At 50.7% G+C, this 24,409-nt stretch overlaps 1 protein-coding gene across 2 annotated transcripts in view; it reads right to left on the bottom strand.

The window, feature by feature from the left end:
- L3MBTL1 (L3MBTL histone methyl-lysine binding protein 1) overlaps positions 1–24,409 on the bottom strand; it is a 59,371-nt gene that overhangs the window by 13,413 nt on the left and 21,549 nt on the right. The window contains exons 5-18 of one of the 2 annotated variants that reach the window (XM_008168123.3): positions 23,695–23,833; positions 22,700–22,826; positions 21,902–21,989; positions 20,507–20,598; positions 19,541–19,645; positions 18,037–18,172; positions 17,234–17,334; positions 15,515–15,666; positions 10,935–11,011; positions 9,089–9,174; positions 8,248–8,358; positions 7,596–7,710; positions 6,480–6,579; positions 4,968–5,165 (exon numbers count right to left, since the gene is read on the bottom strand). In XM_008168123.3, coding sequence (XP_008166345.1) covers positions 4,968–5,165; positions 6,480–6,579; positions 7,596–7,710; positions 8,248–8,358; positions 9,089–9,174; positions 10,935–11,011; positions 15,515–15,666; positions 17,234–17,334; positions 18,037–18,172; positions 19,541–19,645; positions 20,507–20,598; positions 21,902–21,989; positions 22,700–22,826; positions 23,695–23,833 — 1,627 coding nt within the window. The remainder of the gene's footprint in view (positions 1–4,967; positions 5,166–6,479; positions 6,580–7,595; positions 7,711–8,247; positions 8,359–9,088; positions 9,175–10,934; positions 11,012–15,514; positions 15,667–17,233; positions 17,335–18,036; positions 18,173–19,540; positions 19,646–20,506; positions 20,599–21,901; positions 21,990–22,699; positions 22,827–23,694; positions 23,834–24,409) is intronic. The other variant, XM_005295358.4, reaches the window with a different exon arrangement.

Genomic DNA, 24,409 nt, shown 5'->3' with positions numbered 1-24,409 from the left:
AGTTCAGCGGCAGGTCCTTCGCTCCTAGAGGGAGTGAGGGACCTGCCGCCCCCAAATTGCCGCAGGTGCCGCCCCCTCCCTTGGCCGCCCCAAGCAACTGCTTGTTAAGCTGGTGCCTGGAGCCGGCCCTGTCTGCAGCACAAAACCACAGCCAGAGGTGTTAACCTTGAGGGCCCTCACCTGTACAGGCTTTGTAGTCCACTCCCAATAATAGATGAGGAGGTGTCAATTCCAGGAGAGGAAAAGCTGCTTCTGTAATGAGCCAGCCACTCCCAGTCCCTATTCAAGTCCAGATTAATGGTGTTAAATTTGCAAATTCCTGATGTTTCTGTGGTGTGAGAAACACCAACCCAAGAACCAATCCCTGTAGCAAACCTCGTTGCCTACTCTGTCCCCATATCTACTCTGGCAACACCATCAGAGGACCCAACCACATCAGCCACACCATCAAGGGCTCATTCACCTGCACATCTACTAATGTTATATATGCCATCATGTGCCAGCAATGCCCCTCTGCCATGTACATTGGCCAAACCGGACAGTCCCTCTGCAAAAGAATAAATGGACACAAATCGGACATCAGGAATGGTAACGTACAAAAGCCAGTAAGTGAACACTTCAATCTCCCTGGTCATTCTATTACAGATTTAAAAGTCACTATCATTGAACAAAAGAACTTCAGAAACAGACTTCAAATAGAAACAGCAGAACTAAAATTTATTTGCAAATTTAACACCATTAATCTGGGCTTGAATAGGGACTGGGATTGGCTGGCTCATTACAAAAGCAGCTTTTCCTCTCCTGGAATTGACACCTCCTCATAGAATATCAGGGTTGGAAGGGACCTCAGGAGGTCATCTAGTCCAACCCCCTGCTCAAAGCAGGGCCAATCCCCAGACAGATTTTTGCCCCAGATCCTGAAATGGCCCCCTCAAGGATTGAACTCACAACCCTGGGTTTAGCAGGCCAATGCTCAAATCACAGAGCTATCTCCCCCCCCCCCCCTTACTGTGCCATCTATTATTGGGAGTGGACTACATCCACCCTGATTGAATTGGCCCTGTCAACACTGGTTCTCCACTTGCAAAGTAACTCCCTGCTCTCCATGTGTCAGTATATAATGCCTGCATCTGTAACTTTCACTCTATGCATCTGAAGAAGTGAGGTTTTTACCCACGAAAGCTTATGCCCAAATAAATCTGTTAGTCTTTAAGGTGCCACCAGACTCCTTGTTGTTTTTGTAGATACAGACTAACATGGCTACCCCCTGATACTTTGTACAGTCTTTGTAAGCCAGATCTGTCCTGTGTCCACTTGTTCTGGAAGTATTCCCCTTTGGCCTCACATGTTATGCTAGGCACAGCACTCCACAATAATGCAAACTGTGTTGGCTTCATTGGCGTTCAGACAGGTATGCAGGCATCGCCAACAAGCTTTCAGCTGCCCAAGGGTGCACTCCACCATCATTCTGCAGCTACTCAGTCTATAGTTGAATTCCCTTTTTCTTGGATTGGCAACGTTGGGGTACAGCTTTCTGAGACACATTAGAAGCAGGTACATGAGGAATGTGGGGAAAGAACCACATTGTTTCAGAGGAATAGAGTCCCTTCTTCTCCCCGTGGTACAATTCCGATCTCCAGAACATCCTTGTGTCGAGAACCTTTCCTGTGAGTCCAACGTTGGTCTTCCACTAAGCCTTGGAGAATTGTGAATAGTAACCTTTATGGTTCACGTATTCACTGACCCTTTTTGGTGGTCAAAGGATTGGGATGGCTCTTGCACATTTCAGAAACCTCCTCCTCTGAAATCCCACTATAATTTCAGGGACTTTGGTTATGGCAACTGCCTGTGTGTAGATTACAGTATTGCTATCTTGGCAAACCTGTAAAATCACCACCATGACAGTTGACTTCCCAACTCCAGACTGTTTTGCAACTGAACGGTAGCTGGCAGATGTCATCAGCTTACAAAAGGGCAATAGCGACCCGCTTCTCTATTGGTATGGTTTTCCAAAAATGAGAGATCTGGCAGTGGAAGGTGGGTGTGAGCTGCTTATACAACTCCATGAAGCTCTGCCTCTTCATTCAGAAGTTCTGCAGCCACTGGTCAGCTATATGTCTGACAATTTTGTTCTTTATTATAGTTTCAACCAGTTTGCCTAGTACTGAAGTCAAGCTTACTGGCCTGTAATTGCCGGGATCAACTCTGCAGCCCTTTTTAAAAATTGGCATCACATTAGCTATCCTCCAGTCATTTGGTACAGAAGCTGATTTAAATGATAGGTTACAAACAACAGTTAATAGTTCTGAAATTTCACATCTGAGTTCCTTCAGAACTCTTGGGTGAATACCATCTGGTCATGGTGACTTATTACTGGTTAGTTTATCCATTTGTTCCAAAATCTCCTCTAATGACACCTCAATCTGGGACAGTTCCTCAGATTTGTCACCTAAAAAGAACGGCTCAGGTTTGGGAATCTCCTTCACATCCTCAACCGTGAAGACCAATGCAAAGAATTCATTTAGTCTCTCCGCAATGGCTTTATCATCCTTGAGTTCTTCTTTAGCAGCACGATCGTCCAGTGGCCCCATTGGTTGTTTAGCAGGTTTCCTGCTTCTGATGTACTGAAAAAACTTTTTGCTATTACTTTTTGAGTCTTTGGCTAGCTGTTCTTTACTTTTTTTTTTGGCCTTCCTAATTATATTTTTACACTTCATCTGAAATTAAATGCTACAGTTTTGGGTCACTGTGGGTGTTTTCCCCGCCACAGGGATGTTAATTTAATTATATTATGGTCACTATTACCAAACGGTCCAGCTATATTCATGTCTTGGACTTGATCCTGTGCTCCACTTAGGACTAAATCAAGAATTGTCTCTCCTCTTGTGGGTTCCAGGACAAGCTGCTCCAAGAAGCAGTCATTTAAGGTGTCAAGAAACTTTATCTCTGCATCCCATCCTGAGGTGACATGCACCCAGTCAATATGGGGATAGTAGTAATGGGGGATTTCAACTGAGTTTTTTATTTTAATAGCCTCTCTAAATTCCCTGAGCATTTCACAGTCACTTAGGGTGACTAGACAGCAAGTGTGAAAAATCAGGACGGGGGTGGGGGGTAATAGGAGCCTATATAAGAAAAAGACCCATAAATCGGGACTGTCCCTATAAAATCGGGACATCTGGTCACCCTACAGTCACTATCACCATCCTGGTCAGGTGCTCAGTAATCAGGGGCGGCTCTAGGCACCAGCAAAGCAAGCACGTGCTTGGGGCAGCCCATTTGCAGGGGCAGCAGGGATCCAACATGGGAGTTGAGAACCAACAGGGGGTCCTGGGAGCTGTAGTTCCTTGGTTAGCTCCCTGCCTATAGGGCCAGCCCTAGAGCAGGGAAAGAACTACATTTCCCAGCATTCCCTTGGAAACAACCAACAGGAAAGAGGGGGAGGAAGTGAGGTAGCTGAGATCTCATGCTCCAGCCTGCTGTGAATGGAAAGCTGCGCTGTGAGTAGGGATACTATATTTTAACATTCAAAAAATGGACGCTCCACAGGGAGGGAGGGTAGCCCCACCCTGACACCATCCACTCTGTCTGACTGCCCCCCACAGAAACCCCAACCCATCCAACCCCCCCTGCTCCCTGTCCCCCCCTGCCCCTAACTGCCCCTTGGGACCCCACCCCCTATCTAAGCCTCCCTTCTCCTTGTCCCCAACTGCCCCCTCCTAAGACCGCCCCCCCAACTTCCGCCCTAGGACCCCACCCCCTATCTGTCCCCTGACAAATCCCCAGGACTCCCATGCCTATCCAACCACTGCCTGTCCCCTAACTGCCCCCCAAACCCCTGACCCATCTAACCCCCCCATTCTCCCTGTCCCTGACTGCCCCCCCGAACCTCCGCCCCATCCAACCCCACAGCCCCCTTACCGTGCCACTCAGACCAGTGTGTCTGGCTCTGCGCAGCACCAGACACACTGCTGCGTTCATGCTGCTGTGCTTCCCCGCGGAGCCACCCTCCCCCCGCCAGCACCTGCCTTCCAGATTTGAACACCTCAAAATTCAGGAGTGCTCAAGCTCAGCGTGGGCAGCTGTTACTTCATTTCTCCCAAATCAAATATACTGATCCACTGTAACTTGCTGTAGAAAAAGTAGGATAAAATTGAACAAGAAATGCTTCCCAGTGGTTATTAGCACTGGAATTGCTATTTTCAACAGCCATTGCCTTTTTTGTTTGTTTGTTTAAAAGGAAGACAGTGATATTGCATTGACAAATTCCCCATAGAAAGAAAGAGTGGAACAAAAGCATAATAAAGGCACCTCAACTTTTCCTCATTTATGTAGGACAGTCTTATAATATGCATCCAGATATCCTCCAATCACACAAGCTGAAAATTGTTCCACTTTACTGCAGTTCTGTAACCATATGGGAACCAATCCTGTCTGTGTTCTGTGCACATCTAAAATTCCTGCTGAATGACCTGCCGTGGGAGCGAGTTACCAGTGACCCAGGGCTGTGGCGGAAGGAGGGTGCAGGTGGTGGGAGGAGAGAGCCCAGGGCTGGGGCGGCAGGAGGTGTGTGTGTGGGGCAATGGTGGGGGGGAATGAGGGAGCCCAGAGCTGGGGCGGCGGGGGTGGGGGGAGGGAGAGCCCAGGGCTGGAGCAGCAGGGGGTGTGGCGAGGAGCCCAGGGCTGGGACGGGAGGCAGCCAAAAAATTTTTTTGCTTGGGGCGGCAAAAAACCTAGAGCCGGCCCTGTCAGTAATATATCCCTACTGTTATATTCTTATTATTCGAGCATGGAGTTATTATCCAGAGAGATTCTATGGTACAGTTTGGTTCAGGCAGGTGGTCATTCTCTGTTGGTCAGCCACAGAGCAGGACGAAGTCCCACTAAGTCAGGGCGTCATACAGACACTCCTCTGTGCGAGGCTGTCTGCTCCGCTGGGCCAGGCTTCTTTCCCGCGCTCTCCCTACCTCCCGTGGTGTCGGGATTTCTTTCGCTGAGAGAAGCCGATCAGGTTCCTTTTGCGGGCCGAGGCCTCAGTGTCTGAGAGATCGGCCTTCAGCCTCCCCTGGTTCTTCTCTGCCAAGGGGCACCCTGAGAGGCAGTAGTGAGCCGTGAATCTCCCCGTCACATGTCCGGAGCCATCACAGCCTGGTGTTGGGCACTTCCTGGAGAACAGAGGGAAGCGGAGAGTTACACTTGGAAGAGACACTTTAAATGGGTACCAGCCCTGGAGAGAGATTGGCAGGGCACAAGACAGGAGCCCTGCTGCTGCCCATGCTGCTCATTACCCTATCTCTGCCCCACCAAACAGCCTCAGCCCTGGGCACTCAGAGAGTACTTGACGGATAGGAAGGACAAAGTTCCCTGCACAAATCTCACAGGACTCCAGTCACATGGGCGTGCTGCTTAACCGACAGGTCCCCTGTAGCCTGCACAGGCTGAAATACCCCCCATGCCCCATTAACAGCATTACTCTTCCCATGGGAATACCCTGGCACTGCATGGCACTTGCTGAACAGGTCACAGGCACCAGGGGTCATACTATCTCTGCTCCTCCCCACTACCCAGATGACTCCTTAGGCCCCAAAGCCCGGGGAGTGAGGAGGAGCGAGGTCTCAGGGGATCGGTTAACAGGCTGGGGCTAGAGAAATCCTCAGGGGCCGGAAGATCTGAGTTTCTCATGACTTGTGGCTTTGCAGCATACATCTCCCACTGCTCTGGTTTTATGCTGCAGTGCAGGGGCCTGGCTCCTATCATTCCCGATTCAATGTGATCCTCTTAGAAGTCCCAGGAGAATGGGCCAGAAAAGCATTTGGAAGGGCATGGGGAAGTTTATGGCTACATCTCATTAAACCTACAGTGCTTTATAGCGCTCACTGATTTCAGCTTCTAAACAGAGGGCTAAGCTCCCCCAGTGATGCCCTGCCTCATCAGCCATGCCACAGATACGGTATGGTTGCCTGGCAGGGTGCAGGACCATGAGGCCACCACTGGGGGGATTCCTGGTGCACACGGGGCTTTGCCGCTGTGCGTGAGCTTCCGGCAGCAGAGGGGGCAGGTCCAGAGCAGGGATTACACACCCGGGGGGGCGTTAATTTAGCACATGCTACCCCTGCTCCCTGCAGCTACAGGGTCTCCCTGCTCTCACTTCTCCAGGCCCGGGGGGAGGAGAGAAGGGGTTGCCTTGAGCTGGGGGAGCACCGATAGGGACGGAAGGGAGGGCTGCCAGCTGGGTGGAAGGAGCCTGAGGGGTCAGGTTGATCTGTGGGCTGGGGTGTGTGAGCCCAGGGGACCCATAGCCAGGTGGGGGCTTCTGAGCTGTGGGAGGCTCCACGGGGCAAAGGTCAGCAGCCGCACAGGACTGGAGAGCCCCCATTTGCTGCCCCCACCGCCCACTGCCAGCCCAGCTGGGCTGCAGCCTCCTTCAGCAGCAGAACAGGAGGCCTGGACTGACCCCTGCGCTGCCTGTGGGGACTCACCTGTGGTGAAAGCTGTACTTGGAGCCTTTGGTATGAGGGATGCTCTTGCAGCCCAAGGTCGGGCAGCCCCCATGGGCAGAAGTGGCTGGTTCCTTTGGCCCTAGAGCAAATGAGAGATGTGGTCATGGGTTCGGAGCCACAACAACCCGCCTGCTACCTCGGGCTAGCAACTAAGCTGCCGGGTGCCGGCACTTCCCACCACAGGTGATTGGTGAACACGCTGATTTTAAAGACTGCTGGCTCTGCAAGTTGGAGTGCTCCTCTGGAACTCCAGTCAGGGCTTTCTCTGCTTCTGGCCACCGGCCTGCTGCTGAGACAGATCCCAGGCCTCACAGCCCCAGTGCTGACAGTACTGAACCCCCGTTTGGGCCCAATCCTTCGCTCCCTCCTCTCCTGGAACTCACACCGAGCTCAGAGAGCTGTGCCCAGGGTCTGCCCCAGAGCACACGGGGAGCAGATCTGCTGACTGTGAAGGTGCCATTTCAGCAGAGTCACTTTGCAAACCATCCCACAGCCTAATGCTGGGAATCGCCACATACCTGGGATTGCACCAGAAAAGGAAAGCGGAAGCGGTTCCATGGAAGAACCACCAGAGGTTGTTACTGCTACTGGCGGTAAGAATAAAAACCTGCTGGGATCAGCGCAGGGACCAGTACACACCGAGGGCTTGATCCTGCTTCCATTGGAGCCAATGGTCCAAATTCTGCTCTCACTGACACTGGTATAAAGCTGGAGTAAGTCCATTGACTTCAATGGCAACACTGCAAATTCGGTCCATTGACAAAATGCCCACTGCCGTAACAGGGCAGTGCGGGGCGATGAGATTTGCCGTGTGGAGTGCTGGTGCCAGCTCCCATTGAGAGAGGTGCACAGTGGGTGCAGTTGGAGTCTGTTCGGATACCAGCACCGCTCTGTTGGGGAGTGGGTATTCCTGCACTGCTCATGGTGTCAGTGTGCTCACTGGCCTGGGGGGTAGTGACAGCACAGGGTTGCTATAGGTTCTAGCACTTACTGGCCAGGTGATGTCAGAGCAAACACTCCCAGGGTGAGGCCTCGGGCACAGCGCCGGCAGGATGGGCCTGCAGTGACAGCACTGGCATCGGCACCAGTACTTACTGAGAGGAGGCTGCAGCGGGTGTCCAGTTTTCGAGCACCATCCCACAGGGTGGATATCCGGATGATCCGCATCGATCCAGAAATCGTAGACGTGACTCCAGCCATCAAAATGGACCTGAGGAGACGAGGTGACAGGTCACTGCTTAACTGTCACATTCCCCCTCTAATGAGTATTAAACCCACATGGGCTTCTTGGCAGGGTGGAATTAAAACAGAGGCATTGGAGGTCTGTGCTTCGGGCCCCAGCTCCTGGAGTCATGTGAGAATATCAGAATCTCAGCTTTCATTTCTAGCCTCATGGATGATGAAAATGTGACCCAGTGTAACAGATGCACACCAGAGTCTGCAGACAGCCTGAAACAATCACTCCAAGAGGTTGAGCTTCCCCCATTCATCCTAAACTTGCTGCCACACCAAGGAGGGATGGGAGCAGAGTCATAGAGGTCTTCATGTGGCGGTGCCTTAATTTGGGTCTGCTCTAGGAAGAGAAAAGCTTGAGATTCCCTACGGGGGTGGGCAAGCGGGCTGGCTGGCTGGCGCACACACACACACACGTATTTTGCACTCAAATCTTTCCATCAGTCACTATAAGATGGGGGTAGGCAGGAGGAGCAAGCTACAGGGGCAGTTAAGCAGAAAGCGGGAAACCCACCTTTATCCGGTAATCCTCAACGTCTTCCACGCTGGCCACGCGGATGAGGGAGGGAGTCCGCCTGTCCACCGCCTCCAGCTTCATGTTCACCAGAAAGCTGTGGGGCGGCCGCTGGGGCAGAGAATGCAGAGGGTCAGAGGGCAGCCCACAAGCTCCTATTTCCTTCACTATCACTCGGGCAGTAGTCCGAGCAGCTTTTTTTTTTTTTGCTTGAGGTGGCAAAAATGGTAGAGCGGCCCTGGGAGCAGGATTAAGCCAATGAGAGGCCCAGATCAATGCTGTGCTGATGCATGCTGAAAACACTTTGCTCGGCATGAGGGGCCTTTTGGGCTGGTTGGATGCTGCTATTGTCTGTCTGAAAGCAGCTTTCAGTGCATTGTGGTTATCTCCCATCACCCCTGGTCCTAACAAACCAGGCTGACAATCTAGTTTCCTGGTATCACGCCCCAAAGCCCAGGAGAGAGGAATTCTACACAGCTGCGGTTTCCCTACCCCACGCAGGGGGTGGCACTGCCCAGCAATGATCTCCCAGGCTAGGGACAATATGTGGCAATGGTTTCTGTGGCTCAACCCACCAGGCAAACCCCGCAAGGCACAGGCAGTTTTCAAATACGAGATCTGGAGCGTGAATTCAAATCCAGTGTCTGCAGGGGGCCTGGGCCCAGCACCCCTGCTTTAATGGCCCATGCCAGCCCTGCTGAGACTCTATATGAGGGAGTAGCTATGTCAGATGCCACTTTAAAGACCCACATGGGAATAGCGGTGTCTCCAGAGGCCCAGTGCTCACCAGCCCGTGACTGCACCGGCAGAGCCAGCGGCAGGGCCAGGCACCGGCACTCACCACTTTAAAGGCCCAAGCTGGCACTGCAGATGCTCCAGTTTCCATCAGGTATTTTTCCCAGTTGAAGCTGTCAGGGTCGGGATAGTCTGGACAGGAAAACAATGGACATATTCAGTGGCTTCTCCTCTGGGGGGTGTCCCACAATTCCCTGCTCCCCCACAGGACCAATGCAGCATTTGATTTGCACTGGGACCGGAGGGAACTCTGGAAACTCCTGGATGTGTATTAATTCCTTCCAGAGCCAGTGCAACCCATTAGGCGACCTAGGCGGTCGCCTAGGGCACTAGCATTTGGGGGGGGCGGCATTTCGGGTCCTTTGGCGGCGACCGGATCTTTGGCCGCCCCGGTCGTCGTCGGCATTTAGGCGGAGGGAGCTGGGGCAGGGGGGTGCCGGGAGGGCCGCCTGCAGCAAGTAACCGGGGGAGGGGGGGAAGACAGCACGCAGGGGAACTCCCTGCCCCAGCTCACCCCTGCTCTGCCTCCTCCCCTGAGCATACCGCCCCGCTCTGCTTCTCTCCCTCCCAGGCTTGCGGCGCCAAATAGCTGATTGGCGCCGCAAGCCTGGGAGGCGGGAGAAGTGGAGCGGCGACAGCGTGCTCGGGGAGGAGGCAGAGCAGAGGTGAGCTGGGGCGGGGAGCTGCCACACGGCTCCCCGGGCCGGGGGGGAGCTGCCGCGGGGGGGAGCGCCTTAGGGTGGGGGGCGGAGACCTGCCACAGAGCTCGGGGGTGGGGGCGCAAGGTGGAAGTTTCACCTAGGGCGCGAAACATCCTTGTACCCACCCTGATTCCTTCTGCGCCCCAAAGTCCACTCCTGGGAGGGGACGTATTAGTGAGTGACACCTGGGCCAGCGTCCGACAGCTTGGGCTCTCCCTTAACTCACTGGCTAGCCTGACAGAACCAGCACACTGCACATGGACGACCACAGCTAAATCCAGAGCATCCCCTTCCCCTTAACATTGGCTCCCGCTGGCTGTGGCATGAGAGTAAAACATGGTGTTTTGAGAACACTTTAACCTGTCTGGTCATTCTATGACAGATCTGCGGGTGGCTATCTTAAAACAGAAAAACTTCAAAAACAGACTCCAATGAGAGACTGCTGAGCTGGAATTGATATGCAAACTAGACACAATCAACTCAGGATTAAATAAGGACTGGGAATGGCTGAGCCATTACAAACATTGAATCTATCTCCCCTTGTAAGTATTCTCACACTTGCTTCTTATCAAACTGTCTGTACTGAGCTATCTTGATTATCACTTCAAAAGTTTTTTTCTCTTACTTAATTGGCCTCTCAGAGTTGGTAAGACAACTCCCACCTGTTCATGCTCTCTGTATGTGTGTATATATTTCTCCTCAATATATGTTTCACTCTATATGCATCCGAAGAAGTGGGTTGTAGCCCACGAAAGCTTATGCTCTAATAAATTTGTTAGTCTCTAAGGTGCCACAAGTACTCCTGTTCTTTTTGAGGATACAGACTAACACGGCTGCTACCCTGAAACCTCTAGTGGTAGTTCTCATTATAGTACTTCTGTACAGGAAATGTCTGTTGGACTACAATACCCAGAATCCTTAGCAAGGAACTGGGAGTGTTCTGTGTTGGGAAAGTGAGAAATAACACATGAGGGATTGCTGGCAACAACCTCAAGGCCTGTCCTTATTTAAAAAAACTCCCATGGGTAAAATCCGGAGTTCCTTATTACTCAAGCAAAACTCCCCCCGCCTTCAGCTAAGTCAGGGTGTTAGTGCATGGTCCCAAGTGTGTTCAATATACCACAGTGGGAGTTCTCTAGGGTTCAGCTCATGGAAGCCAGACTGGGATACCGACTCGGGCTGCGTACTCACCTTGAGGAGGTGTGAGGGGTTTCCCGTGTGCTTGACACCAGCCGACGGGATGGATGTACGGACTGCTGGGGTCGCACCTGCAGCACACACATACACGTTCATAGGGGATGCAGGTACAGTCACACCCAGGGCATGCACATGATCTCTCCATGGTAGTGCACAGGACCTCAGAGCCAGGGCAGGTGTCCTGCCAAAGGGATGGCACCAGCTGGGACAGCACAGCACATTGGTGGCTGGAGCACAGCCTAATAGCCATGTGCCAACCTAAGCATTCTACAACACAGTCTGTGGCTGCCCTCCTCCTCACCAGAGAGGAGTGGCCCCTGTGACAGCAAGTCCTGGCAGGGTCAGTGCTACAACATGTGGGGCCCCAAACTTCCGAGAGGGCAATAAACTAAGCCCTGAATTTCACAATGGGCCTGTCTGCAAGTCAGATCTCGCTACTCCTATGGACCCACTGCTGGGAGAGGCAAAGGAGTGAATTATTCCCTGCCCCTTTACTACTGGAGAGGAAGACAGGGCCAGCCCGTGAAGTTTCAGAGGGAGGTGATCCATGGGGCTAAGTAGTGTGTGGGGCTTGAGGCCAGTCCTGGATCGTTCACTCAGATCCCTGTGGAGCACAGCACACTGGGACCTACAGTCTCCACAGGTCCCACCTCCGTATTACAGACAAGGGTGGCGGAAATCTATTTCATTGTCTATTCTGTAAGGGCAACTCCTAGCCCCCTAGAATAGGCCTCAGCTGGACAAAATTTGGGCACTGTTGGCCTGAAGCTCTGCAGAGAAACACAACCCAAACCTTCGAAAAACTGAGTTTTTTAAAATGAAGGACAGCAACCTTTCCTTCTCCCAGAGACAGGGCATGAACAGACTACACCCTTGTTAAAGGGGCCATGCCCTGGACATCTTCTGGATAAGAGATGAGAGGTGGGCGTAATGGCTGAACATTCCCTCTCAGTGCTTTGAAACAAAGAAATTGGTGTAATCATAAGAACATAAGAATGGCCCTACTGGGTCAGGCCAATAGTCCATCTGGCCCAGTATCCCGTCTTTTGACAGCGATTGGTGCCAGATGCTTCAAAGGGAGTGAACAGAACATGGCAATTATCGATTGATGCGTCCCCTCTCATCCAGTCCCAGCTTCTGGCAGTCAGAGATTTAGGGACACCCAGAGCATGGGGTCATGTCCGTGACCTTCCTGGCTAATAGCTCTTGATGGACCTATCCTCCATGAACTTATCTAGTTCTTTTTTGAACCCTCCTATGCTTTTTGGCCTTCACAACATCCCCCGGCAATGAGTTCCACAGATTGACTATGCATTGTGTGAAGAAATACTTCCTTATGTTTGTTTTAAACCTGCTGCCTATTAATTTCATTTGGTGACCCCTAGTTCGTGTGTTATGAGAAGGAATAAATAACACTTTCTCCACACCATTTATGATTTTATAGACTTCTATCACATCCCCCCCTTAGTAATCTCTTTTCTAAACTGAAAAGTCCCAGTCTTATTAATCTTTCCTCATGTGGAAGCTGTTCCATACCCCTAATCATTTTTGTTGCCCTTCTCTGTTCCTTTTCCAATTCCAATATATCTTTTTTGAGATGAGGCGACCAGAACTGCGCGCAGTATTCAAGGTGTGGGCGTACCATGGATTTATATAGTGGCATCATATTTTCTGTCTTATTATCTATCCCTTTCCTAATGGTTCCTAACATTGTTAGCTGTTACAACTCAGGAAAGCTGTTTTAGACCCCATCATTTTATATTTATAGTTGGGATTATATTTTCCAGTGTGCACCGTTTTGTACTTATTAACATTGAATTTCATCTGCCTTTTTTGTTGCCCAGTAACCCAATTTTGTGAGATCCCTGTGTAATTCTTTGCAGTCAGCTTTAGACTTAACTAATTTGGGTAATTTTGTATTGTCCGCACATTTTGCCACCTCACTGTTTACCCCTTTTTTCAGATAATTTATGAATATGTTGAACAGCACTAGTCCCAGTACTGATCTTTGGGGGAACCTGCTATTGACCTCTCTCCACTGTGAAAACTGACCATTTATTCCTACTCTTTGTTTCCTGTCTTTTAACCAGTTATTGACCCATGAAAGGACCTTCCCTCTTATCCCATGACTGCTTACTTTGCTTAAGAGCATTTGGTGTGGGACCTTATCAAAGGCTTTCTGAAAGTCCAAGTATATTATATCCACTGAATCACCCTTGCTCATATGTTTGTTGACTCCCTCAAAGAATTCTAATAGACTGGTGAAGCATGATTTCCCTTTACAAAAGCTATGTTGACTCTTCCCCAGCCTACTGTGCTCATCTGTGTGTGTGATAATTCTGTTCTTTCCTATAGATTCAACCAATTTGCCGGGTACTGAAGTTAGACTTATTATCCTAACATTGCCAGGATCGCCTTCCGAGCCTTTTTTTTTTTTTTAAATGAGCATTACATTAGCTATCCTCCAGTCATCCGGTACAGAGGCTGATTTAAATGATAGGTTACATACTACAGTTAGTAATTCTGCAATTTCATATTTGAGTTCCTTCAGAACACTTGGATGAATACCATCTGGTCCTGGTGACTCATTAGTGTTTGATTTAATCAATTTGTTCCAAAACTTCCTCTACTGACACCTCAATCTGGGACAATGCCTCAGATTTGTTACCTAAAAGAATGGCTCAGGTATGGGACTCTCCCTCACATCCTCTGCAGTGAAGACGGATGCAAAGAATTCATTTAGCTTCTCCACAATGGCCTTGTCTTCCTTGAGTGCTCCTTTAGCACCTCGATCATCCAGTGGCCCCATTCTTTGTTTGGCAGAGTTCCTGCTTCTGATGTACTTAAAAAAAATTGCTGTTAGTTTTTGTATCTTTTGTTAGTTGCCCTTCAAATTATTTTTTGGCCTTCCTAATTATGTTCGTACACTTGACTTGCCAGAGTTTATGCTCCTTTCTATTTTCCTAAATAGGATTTGACTTCCAATTTTTAAAGGATGTCTTTTTGTCTCTAACTGCCTCTTCTACTGTGTTGTTTAGCCTTGGGGCACTTTTATGGTCCTCGTACTGTTTGTTTGTCTTTTAATTTGGGTATATATTTAGTTGGTGCCTCTAGTATGGTGTTTTTAAATAATTTCATGCTGCTTGCAGGCATTTCACTCATGATTATTTCTTTGAATTAGCTTCCTTCTTTTTGCGTAGTTCCCCTTTTTCAAGTTAAATGCTACTGTGGTTGTATAGGGACTGGGAGTGGCTGGCTCACTACAAAAGCAATTTTCCCTTTCTGGGTATTGACACCTCCTCATCAATTATTGGGAGTGGACCACATCCACCCTGACTGAACTGACCTTGTTCACACTGGTTCTCCACTTGTAAGGTAACTCCCTTCTCTTTATGTGTCAGTATATTTATGCCTGTATCTGTAATTTTCACTCCATGCATCTGAAGAAGTGGGTTTTTTACCCACGAAGGCTTATGCCCAAATAAATCTGTTAGTCTTTAAGGTGCCACCGGACTCCTCATTGCTACTGTGGTTGGTTTCTTTGGTATTTTGCCCCTATCAAGGATGTTAAATTTAATTACATTACAGTCACTATTACTGAGTGGTTCAGCTACCTTCACCTCTTGGACCAGATTGTGTGCACTACTTAGGACTAAATCAAGAATTGCCTCTCCCCTTGTGGGTTCCAGGACTAGTTGCTCCAAGAAGCAGTCATTTATGTCTAGAGATTTTATCTCTGCATCCCGTCCTGAGGGGACGTGTATCCAGTCAATATGGGATAGTTGAAATCTCCATTATTATTGGGTTTTCTGCTTTGGTAGCCTCTCTAATCTCCCTGAGCATTTCAGTCACAGTCACCACACTGGTCAGATGGTCAGTGATTCCCACTGCTATACTCATTATGAATTTCTATCCATAGAGATTCTATGGGACCGTTTGAATCGTTTAAGATTTTTACCATATTTAACTCTGTGCTTTCACATACAGTGCCACTCCCCCACCAGCGCAACCTACTCTGTTATTCCTATATATTTTGCACATTTCTATACATTTTGAACCCTGGTATTGCTGTGTCCCATAGATATTCATCATTCCACCAAGTTCCTGTGATGCTGCCACTCTCCAGGAGTGTGGTGAGAGGGTCAGAGATTGCTGGTTATGAGGTTGGACTTGGAGATTCTGCATTTGTAGCAGAGTTTAACTGTGCAGAATTAATCCACAAGGGGCCTGAGCTCAGCTGCAAATTTTGGCTTGAGGTGTGAACTTTCTCAAAGTTCAGATGGGCTCAGAACCAGGGTTTGGTTCAGGCCTGTCTTTAGAGTTATTTTAATAAGAGACATAGAATCATGGACTAATAGGGACTGCAGTGGGGAACGAGAACACTTAGGCCTGCTTGGTCCCTTTAAGGTTTGACATTTCCTCATGCTTGCAGGAAGAAATTCACTTCCTCAGGACAGTACCAGACAATTGGCCAAGACAAGTGCATTATCCACATCCCGGGAAGCATCCAGTATCAGTCACTGCAGGAGGCAGCACGGTGAGGCAGTGCTGGAAGGTCATGCCTGTGTTCTTACCAGTAGTCATAAGTATCATCCCAGTTGTCAAAGTGCACCAAAAAACGATTGTCCACCACGTCCGTCACCGTGGCAACGCATATCAAGGAAGGGTTCATGCGGTCCACGGCTTCTAGTTTTGTGCCCACCTGGAATCCCGTGGGAACGGCATTCTGGGGAAAGAAGAGAAACAGGGTAGGTGCGTCTGGGCACCAATCAGTTTGCTCTTATGGCTATGTCCCCACCATGCCCTGAGCAGCTGCTGGCCGGCACCATATGGAACACTTGAGCAGTAACCATGTGCCCTTCATTTGAGGGGCTCGACGTGCTTTTAACATTAGTGAATTTAGCCTCACAGCACCCCGGGAAGCAGGCACAGGTATGGAAACTGAGGCACAGGACATTTACATGACGTGGCTTAGGTCGCAGGTCAAGTTGCTCACAGATCTGGGAAGATACAGATGAATCAAGACTGCCAGGCCCCTGCTAGATACTGCGGTCCCAGACAAGAACAGCTTCCCTTAGAATTAGGATCTATAATGTCACTTGTTTCCACTGTTGCTTTCCAATCTCTAGCAACAATCTTTATTACTAAGGGTTGACGTGAGGAAAGACAGTGGTAGTATTCTCATCCTAAATCTCCCTCACCTGCACTCCCCTCCCACCTGGTCCACAATTCCTGCACTCCCCTCTTATCACACCCACCTGGTCCGGTCTTCTCAGATATAACATTTACATAAAACCCTGGGTCATAAATACTGCACTGACAGAGCTGAGTGAGAAATCATTGTGATAATCACACACCATTTGTTGGTATTGAATTTATCAGTGAGACTACAATGGATTGTTATTATTTATTGTTTAAGAGCTGATAAGGTTTTTTTCCAAACATTTTGAAAATGTCAGCAAAAAGTATATTTTGTTCAGGGTTCTTTGTAAAAATATTCCAGGTCTCACCCCCCCACACACCTCTTTCTCTCCCTTTTCCGTTCCACTTTGCCTCTGAAAAAAGGAGAGAACATGGAAGAAAGAGGGAAAAAGGAGGATACAGGTGAAAAACTGACCTTTTTTTGGTTAAAAAAAAAAAAATCTAGAACATTTTTTTTTAAAAAAGAAAAATTTTCCTGGAAATATTTTTAAACAAATACTTTTGACCAGCTCTGTCTGTGGCTACATCTACATTTATGGCAGCAGATAGAGTATGGGCACTGCACGTCCAGCTAGCGTGGGTATAAGTAGCAGTGTAGGTGGTGAGGGACGGATTAGGTGAGTCGAGTGGAATAAGCGCGCTACATGCCTGAACCCCCTGGTATAAATCCTACACAGTTCTCTACACACCCAGGCAGTGCCTCCCATGTCTACACTGCTGCCTCCTACCCTGCCAGAGCCTTTCCCCACTGCTGGAGCCTTTCACTGCAGCATGTAGCTACACACGTAATGCCTGTACTCCACGCGGCACCTTAAGTGTAGGCACAGGCTGTATTAGAGATGGGTCCAAACAAACCTCCCTTACCTGAACAACCCCCAACATTGGTGACACAGTCACTAACTTACAGTGTTCTTTGTGTGCACGGTGCATGAACAGGTCGATCCTGTTCTCTGTGGGTCGACCCCCATTTCAGGAGCAGCATTACGATTGGGAGGGGATTGGGGGGATGTTGGGAGGAAGGGGCCAAAGCAAATGCATGTGAACGTAGAGGCGTTCGCTTGGAAGGAGGAAGAAGAGGATCTGCCACTCACATTGTTTGGGGTCACAAAGAGGTGCCTGGGAGCTGCCTGAGCCTTCGTTATCCTCAGATAGTTCGTCCAGGTGAACTCCTCCTCCTTGTAACCTAAACACCCTCAGGAAAAGAAAAGACAGAAACAAACGTACAGAGAGAGCAGCAGCTTCTCCACAGGCCAGCAGGACCCGCAAGGACAGGCGTGGTGCCTTTGTGCTGTGCTTCAAAACACTGCATAGGCGTCAGACTGGGGAGCCAACATCCGGCCACTGCCTCCTGCCCAGCATCTACCCTTCTACCATCCTGCAGCCATCCTCACTCCCGAATGGGTGCACATGGCAGCGTAGTGGTTGTGGCACCTCCTATACTCAGAATGGGGAATGCTGCAGTACTGGTACTAGCCACAGGGGCAAAGGGCGACAAGCAGTCTTAACGCCCATTGGTCTGTATGCTCAGCCCCTCGCCGGTCAGGCCCTACACATCTGCTTTTCAGTGCTGTCCACCATACTCCTGCTTGGGACCGTGACACCTGGGACTGAAAGGCTCAGCACCTGAGCAGGATTCGAACCCAGACCTCCAGAGGGGACAGACGTTCTGTGCCATGCCCTCCCACATGGGAGAATCTGACTCCTCCCCCTGTAGCAACTCTGTCTCCTCTTCTCCCCACAGGCCTCCACCCTTGGCTTGAGCACTGATGAAGACATAACCAGCCTTCTCCTGCTCTCAAGGGTCCCACATGCTCCACGCATCCTGACTGCCAGCACACAAGGGGAAGGCCCATCTGGAGCAGCACCCACAGTCCTGAGGTCATTGACCTCTTACCTTTGGGGGGCTGCAGTTTGTGCCCCGTCTCCTCAGACCAGCCGGCAGGATGAATGTTGGGGGAGTCGGCGTTCAGCCAGAAATCATGGCATTCGGAGTAGCCGTCAAAGTGCAGGCGCATCCGATAACCACACACCTGCAGCGAGGAGGGGAAGGGAACTGAAGGATGAGCGCGTCCCCAGCTGCACTGCCCCATGTGGGCTCTAACCCCCTTCAAGCAACATGTGTCTAAGAAGTCTGTCCGGCAGCCCACGCACAAGCACCATCACTTACCTCCTTGATAGCTTGCTGAGAAGGCCGGGGAGCCATATTGACATGCTGGTGTCAGGAATCAGGAAATGCATTTGAAGTCTGGGAGATCTGTGCGTTTAACATAGGAACAGGGCAGGCACTGAGCCACTGGCCCCAGTACTTCTACTCTCAGCAACAGCTACAGAAAGATTCCGACTTTACTGCCGGCCTTTCTTGTCAGGGCACAGGGTGAAACGGTGACGCAGTCAGCCCTGGTGTGGATCCAGGGTTATAAAGACCTCACAGCAGTAGATTCCCCCACCTCCTTCTCCCAAGCGTTTTGCACGAGGTTGTTGCCCTGGCAAAAATATGCCAGCAGCAAGAAACAAACAAAACGGCTGCTTTGTGGAATTTCTCACCTTGAAGGAGGATTGAGTAGACTTCAGCTGCTGGCCCATGAGTGCTGTAGGTCACGGACTGTGCACCTTACACGAATGTAGTGCAGATGGAAGGGTCTGGCCTGACAGCCTAGAGACTGAAGGCCTCTGTTTATCCACAGAACGGGTGCAGATCGGACAGTGGAAGAACAAGCTCCTACTCACTGCCCCACCAACGTGGCTCAGACTGTCCAAGAGTGATCAAATCAAGGGGCCATAGGGTACTTCCATCTCCATGGTCTATTCACTCCTGGGTTCCTCTGATGACCGTGCTAACATGGCCGCCAACCGAGATGGTGATTCTGCAATGTGGCCACCTGTCCTCTACCAACCCCCCTGACACCCTCAACTCACTTGACCTACACCGCCAAACCACCAGCGCATTTCACAACCAGCAGCTTGGCCAGGCGACGTCTGGGTGACTGCCAGCCAGCCCTGGATTTGAACGGATAGCCTAACGGTGAGACCCATGAGTGGTCTCCTGAGCCACCTCCTACACAGCATTTCCTTTCTCCCCCTGGAAACCCCTCACACAACATGGCTGTGAGCACACATGGGGAAAGGGCAGCGGAGGGGCTGGGAAAGGCAGGCAGGAGCTGTCGGCCTGTAGCTGCAGCTGCACAGGAGGACACGGAATGGCAGTGTCACACTGAAGACCATCAGAGGAGGGAGGTTCTGGAACAGCCTCCCAGTAGGAGGAATGGGGACAAACCACGCAACTAGTGTCAAGTTGGACCTCGATATGTTTATCGACAGGATCACGTGACCGGGTTCCCTGCAATAGCAGGAGACTGGACTTGACAAGCCAGGAGGTTCCTTTCAGTCCCACGTCTTACCTCAGCCACAGTCAGGATGAAGTACATCGAAGGGTGCTGGGGATCGATCCCCTCCAGCTTCATCCCCACCTTGAAGCCATTCTTGTGCTGGGCAACTGACTGGTACTGAAAATGAGAGAGAAACAGACCTGCTCCAATCACTCATCACAGCCCGTTGGAGGACAGAGTCCTGGGGTTAACCAGTGGGTTTTTTTGTTTTTTAAAGCCATTCTCTGTTTTCTGTGGTTTGTTTCTCTCATTGCCGATAGGACAGGAAACATGACAGCACTGGCTTGCCATGCATGCTCCCCTGAGCGCTCTCTATTGCCCAGCCTAGAGACGAGCCTCCCCTAAGTACGGGGGTGTTTGCAGCTGGAATTGTGGGCTCATCTCTTGACCAGACAAGGGCAGGAGAGAGCGGTTCATCGAGTGAATTAGACTCACGTTTTCCCAGCCAGCGGGCAGCTGTCAAAGGTCGGGGTGGGGCAGAATCAAGGGGATGGAGGAGAAGGGCATTGACAGGGCCATCACTCTATAGCAGTGGTTCTCAAACTTTTGTACTGGTGACCCCTTTCACACAGCAAGCCTCTGAGTGCGACCTCCCCATATAAATTAAAAACACTTTTTTATATATTTAACACTATTATAAATGCTGGCTGCAAAGTTGGGTTTGGGGTGGAGGCTGACAGCTCGCGACCCCCCCATGTAATAACCACACGACCTCCTGAAGGGTCCCGACTCCCAGGTTGAGAACCCCTGCTCTATAGGGCATTTACTGAGCAAACAGACTTCGAGTGGGGGGCAAAGGTCACAAAGGGGAGGGCTAGAGCAACGCTGGAGAGCGGCGGCGGAAAACAATTGGTTACCCCAGGACGAAGGATTGGGCATTGCCCACAGCTAGGAAAACAGGAACGAGATGGAGAGGAGATAAGAAGAGAAAAAAGGAAAGGAGAAGAAGAGGAATCGGAAAAGAAAATCCCAACTCACTTCTTGGAACAGATTTAAAGGGGCAGTGATGGCTTTCTGCTCCTCCAGGTAGGATGCCCAGGACCAGCCTTCTTTCTTCTCCTCGCTGGAACCTGAGCTCGGCAGAAACGCACACACAAGCCACTCAGAGATGCGGCTGAAGATCTGGTTAGTTTGCTTTGGAACCGACCCTTGAGCTGTTCCAGGCAAGGAGAAAAGCAGACCAGCTCCCACCGCCTCACCCCAGCGTGCAGTGCGCAGGGTCCTTCACCAGCCTCCAACCACTTTCACCCGCGTTCGGAGATGGGGGAAGGCAGAGGTGGGCTGCCCAGTGAGTGATGCACCTTGACGAAAAGGGCTGTATCCTGCTCTCCGTGACCTGCTCCCATCCCCAGTAACCTCAGGCACCGCCCTCCAGGTGTAACACTGGGCCAAAGCCCTGTCTGTCCATCTGTTCAGCTGGAAGGGGGAGATGAAAAGCCATCTCCCATGCAGACCAGACCCAGGCCAGTATTCTTTCTATCCCTCTACATGGTGTCACTGCCTATAGTGGGGGCCCAGGGTCATGCAATAAAAGAATCCTACTGTATACAGCGCAGAAAACCCTGAGGAGAACCCAGATACATTCTGAGCCAGCCAGCATCGACGGCTGAGACTTTCAAAGCCTCCAGTAGGAGAGAAATGCCCAAGTCCCATTCCTTTTAATCCAAGCAAAGGTTCAGGAACAGCTGTAAAAACAAGAGGGAGTCCCCAAAGCAGCCAGAGACAGGCCAGCTCCATTAGCACAGGGACTAACCAATTGACAAGGCTGAGTGTGAGCTGCTGCATTTGTACTGGTATGTACCTATCTGAGATGTTTATCTGGCTCCCCTCACCGTAGAACCTGAGCACCTTGCAATTTTTAACATATTAAAGACCCCTGGGAAGAAGGCAAGTGCTACTAGCCCCATTGCACAATGGGGGAACTGAGGCACAGAAAAACTAATTGACTTGCCCAAGGTCACAGGAAGTCTATGGCAAAAAAGGGATTGAACCCAGGTCTATCTAACCACTGACCCAGCACCCTAACCCCTGGGCCATCCATCCTCTCTTCACCTGGGGAGATCTCTGGTGGGAAAGGGGCTATAGGAACCCAAATCTTAATCCTATCAGTAGATGCATTCAGAGACCGGACACGGGACTAGACGAATCTTGGGTCTGAACCAATCTGGCAGCTCCTATGGCTAATCATCCATGCGATACAAGGTAACATCATTTCATCAGGGGGATTCAGGTGGCATCATGAGCTACAGGAATGCCCCCGTGCCCCTGGGATGTTGTCAGCCGGATGGTGAGCAGGTCACTTAGCTGACTTTTATCCGCCTGTAGCTGCTGCAGCATGGGAAGCAGCCACCAGAGCCCTGCCACACCCCTTACCGTGCTGGTTCATGCTCCACTCTTCGCTCTCCGTGTTGCTGATGGTGGGGTCTCCCCCCGAGTTCTTTCTCTCTTCCTGCTTCTCCTCCTAACCACGAGAGTACAGAGAACGGATGTCAGTCACTCACCACCCTTGTAATGTCTCAGACCTTCTTTGATTATGACAGCGCTCAAGAATTTTTGGGTACCCAAATCCAAGAAACGGACAGCCAAGAGGATCTGGCTTGTGAGTAGACCGAAGCTGTCGGAGAGGGATTTGGGAGTGGATTTGAAAGGACCTCACTAAAGATGGATTTATCGTGAGCGGTGCCGTCTTATTTTTTCGGCCAGCGGGTGCTTTATGCCCCAGAACGCAGCATCTGGATCACTGAGGCAGATGCGCTCTGGTTTGTAAGTGTAGTTTCTCAGTGTTTCATGCTCACAAGGCCAGGCTTCTCGCAGAGCTCAGGGCTGGGGGTTGAAGTGTTCAGCATCCACCATCATGGCTCAGTTTTCAAAAGTGCTCAGCACCCAACGTCCATCCAGGCGCTGAGACCTCTGAAAATGTGGCCCAAGACGTCTACAGGACTCGAGGGTCAGTCCCTTTGGATGTCTATTTACCCCTCTCTCTTTCTGCTCTTTGGAGTTAAGTTGTCAGTTTCTGATTAATACTTGGACATATAATGGATATTGCACTGACAATTATAAACAAAAAAGGGGGGGAGGGACACACACACACGAGGGCAGGGTACCCTAGCCTCTCCACTGACAAGCATCTGTGTGTGATCTTGTCCCGTCCGTGCCGGCCCTCTCCCCTACCATTTGCTCTGATTCATATTCCTCCTCCTCCGAAGGGCTCTGGTAATCCTTTCTTTTCCGTTTTTTCACCGGCTTGAGGATTTCGGTGGCGTTAGTGCTGCCGGCAGAGTTCTCCACTATGACAGACCTGCAAGGGAGAAGGGACCGTAATGCCCATCAGCAGAGAGGAGCCACGCTGCACATTGGCAAGAGATGGGATGTCAGCAAACTTGGTTCGAAGGGGCCTGGCAGGGAGGGAGGTTGTGTGGCCAACACCAGTCTGAAAAGCAACTGCCTTTTCAATCCCTCCTCCAGTGCCTATACACCTGCACAGACATGCACTAACATATATGCACACACGCACACACACGCACTGTTCCTCATGATTAAAATGAGCAATCTGCCAAGAATGTGTGTCTTCATGTGGTCAAAATTAAGAGATGAGCCTGAACCAAAATCCTGCATCCAAGTATCCTCGAACACTGGGGTATCTGAAATCCAAATCTGAATCCAGATCCAAATAGACTGATTTTTATAACGGTCTGGACCAAATGCCTGGATCCAAGCAACCCAGAATGACAGGGCACTGGAGATCCAGATCTATATGTGGCGGTCTGCCCTCATCTGTGAGCTGGGAAATCAGATGAGGGAAAATGTGTCCTTCGGGGACCAAGGTGAGGACGCCTTTCCCTGGAGAAGCTTCTCATAGCGCCAGGCGCAGCCCACTCCTGCACTGAGACCACAAACAATCTGAGTGACAGCTTGGCCCCGCTGAAATCAATAGCAAAACCTGCCCTGACTTCAGTGGGCTCAGGGGCATCCTGCGTGTTTGCTTGAAGAATAACCTGCCCACAGGAAAAAGAGAGGGGTCTCCCAGCCCACGCAGACACACGCCTGTATCCCCCTCTCCTCTAGAGAACAAAGGCTGGTCTGAGGAAAGACAGGGTTTGGCTCAGCACATTTCCCCCTGAAGGTGCAGGTTCTTCTTCCCCCACCTGAAGCAGTGTCTCCTTTACCTTTCCTTGAACTGCCGATGACAGTGTTCGCTGCAGAACCCCCTGCCCTCCCGGGCCCCCTCCGACACATGTCTCCGGCCACAGGTATCGCAGTGGCACATGCTCTCTGCTGTCGGCAGCTTGGGCTGCTCGGGCACGTCTGCGTCAGGAGAAAGTGAAAGGGACGTGAACTCCAACGGGCGAGAGCCGCCGGGGCAGGAGAACAGCACAAGTCAGAAGACACCTGTCTCCCATATGGCTCGAGGGTGGATGTAGGCACCACACACATACCCCGGGGGAGGCTGAAGCTCTCTTTCAGCCCTACCTTGGGGCAGGATTGAGGGAGGTACTTTGGAAGCAGGCCCTGTGGTCAGCAGGGTCCAGTGTACAGTTGCTTACTGGGCTGGGCTTGGACAGGATGGCCCGTCTCACTCCTTGACAAGAAGATCGTGTGGAGAAAGCCTCATGGAAACTCTGCCTGAAATGATGCATTGGTTCCAGCTGTCCACTGGGGTTTTGGGACAGGGCAACATGTCTGTTGAGCTACTGGCCCTCCAGAAGACACCAACAACAAGTGGATAAAGGAGCCTTTTGGATTTCCCACTAGGGAAAGCCAAACACCCGTCTATAGGGGCAGGAGTGGGGATCTTTCTGGAAGGGTTGGGGAGACAGAGCTGCAGTGGCTCCAGAGCCCATTGTGACTTAGCCCACCCCCACCCTCCCTTTAGGGTCTGAG

Source organism: Chrysemys picta, chromosome 13 (genome assembly GCF_011386835.1).
Source record: "Chrysemys picta bellii isolate R12L10 chromosome 13, ASM1138683v2, whole genome shotgun sequence".
NCBI classification, from domain to species: domain Eukaryota; kingdom Metazoa; phylum Chordata; order Testudines; family Emydidae; genus Chrysemys; species Chrysemys picta.
The sequence above is the reverse complement of the archived record's forward strand: the minus strand, read 5'-3'. Positions and strand labels throughout refer to the sequence as shown.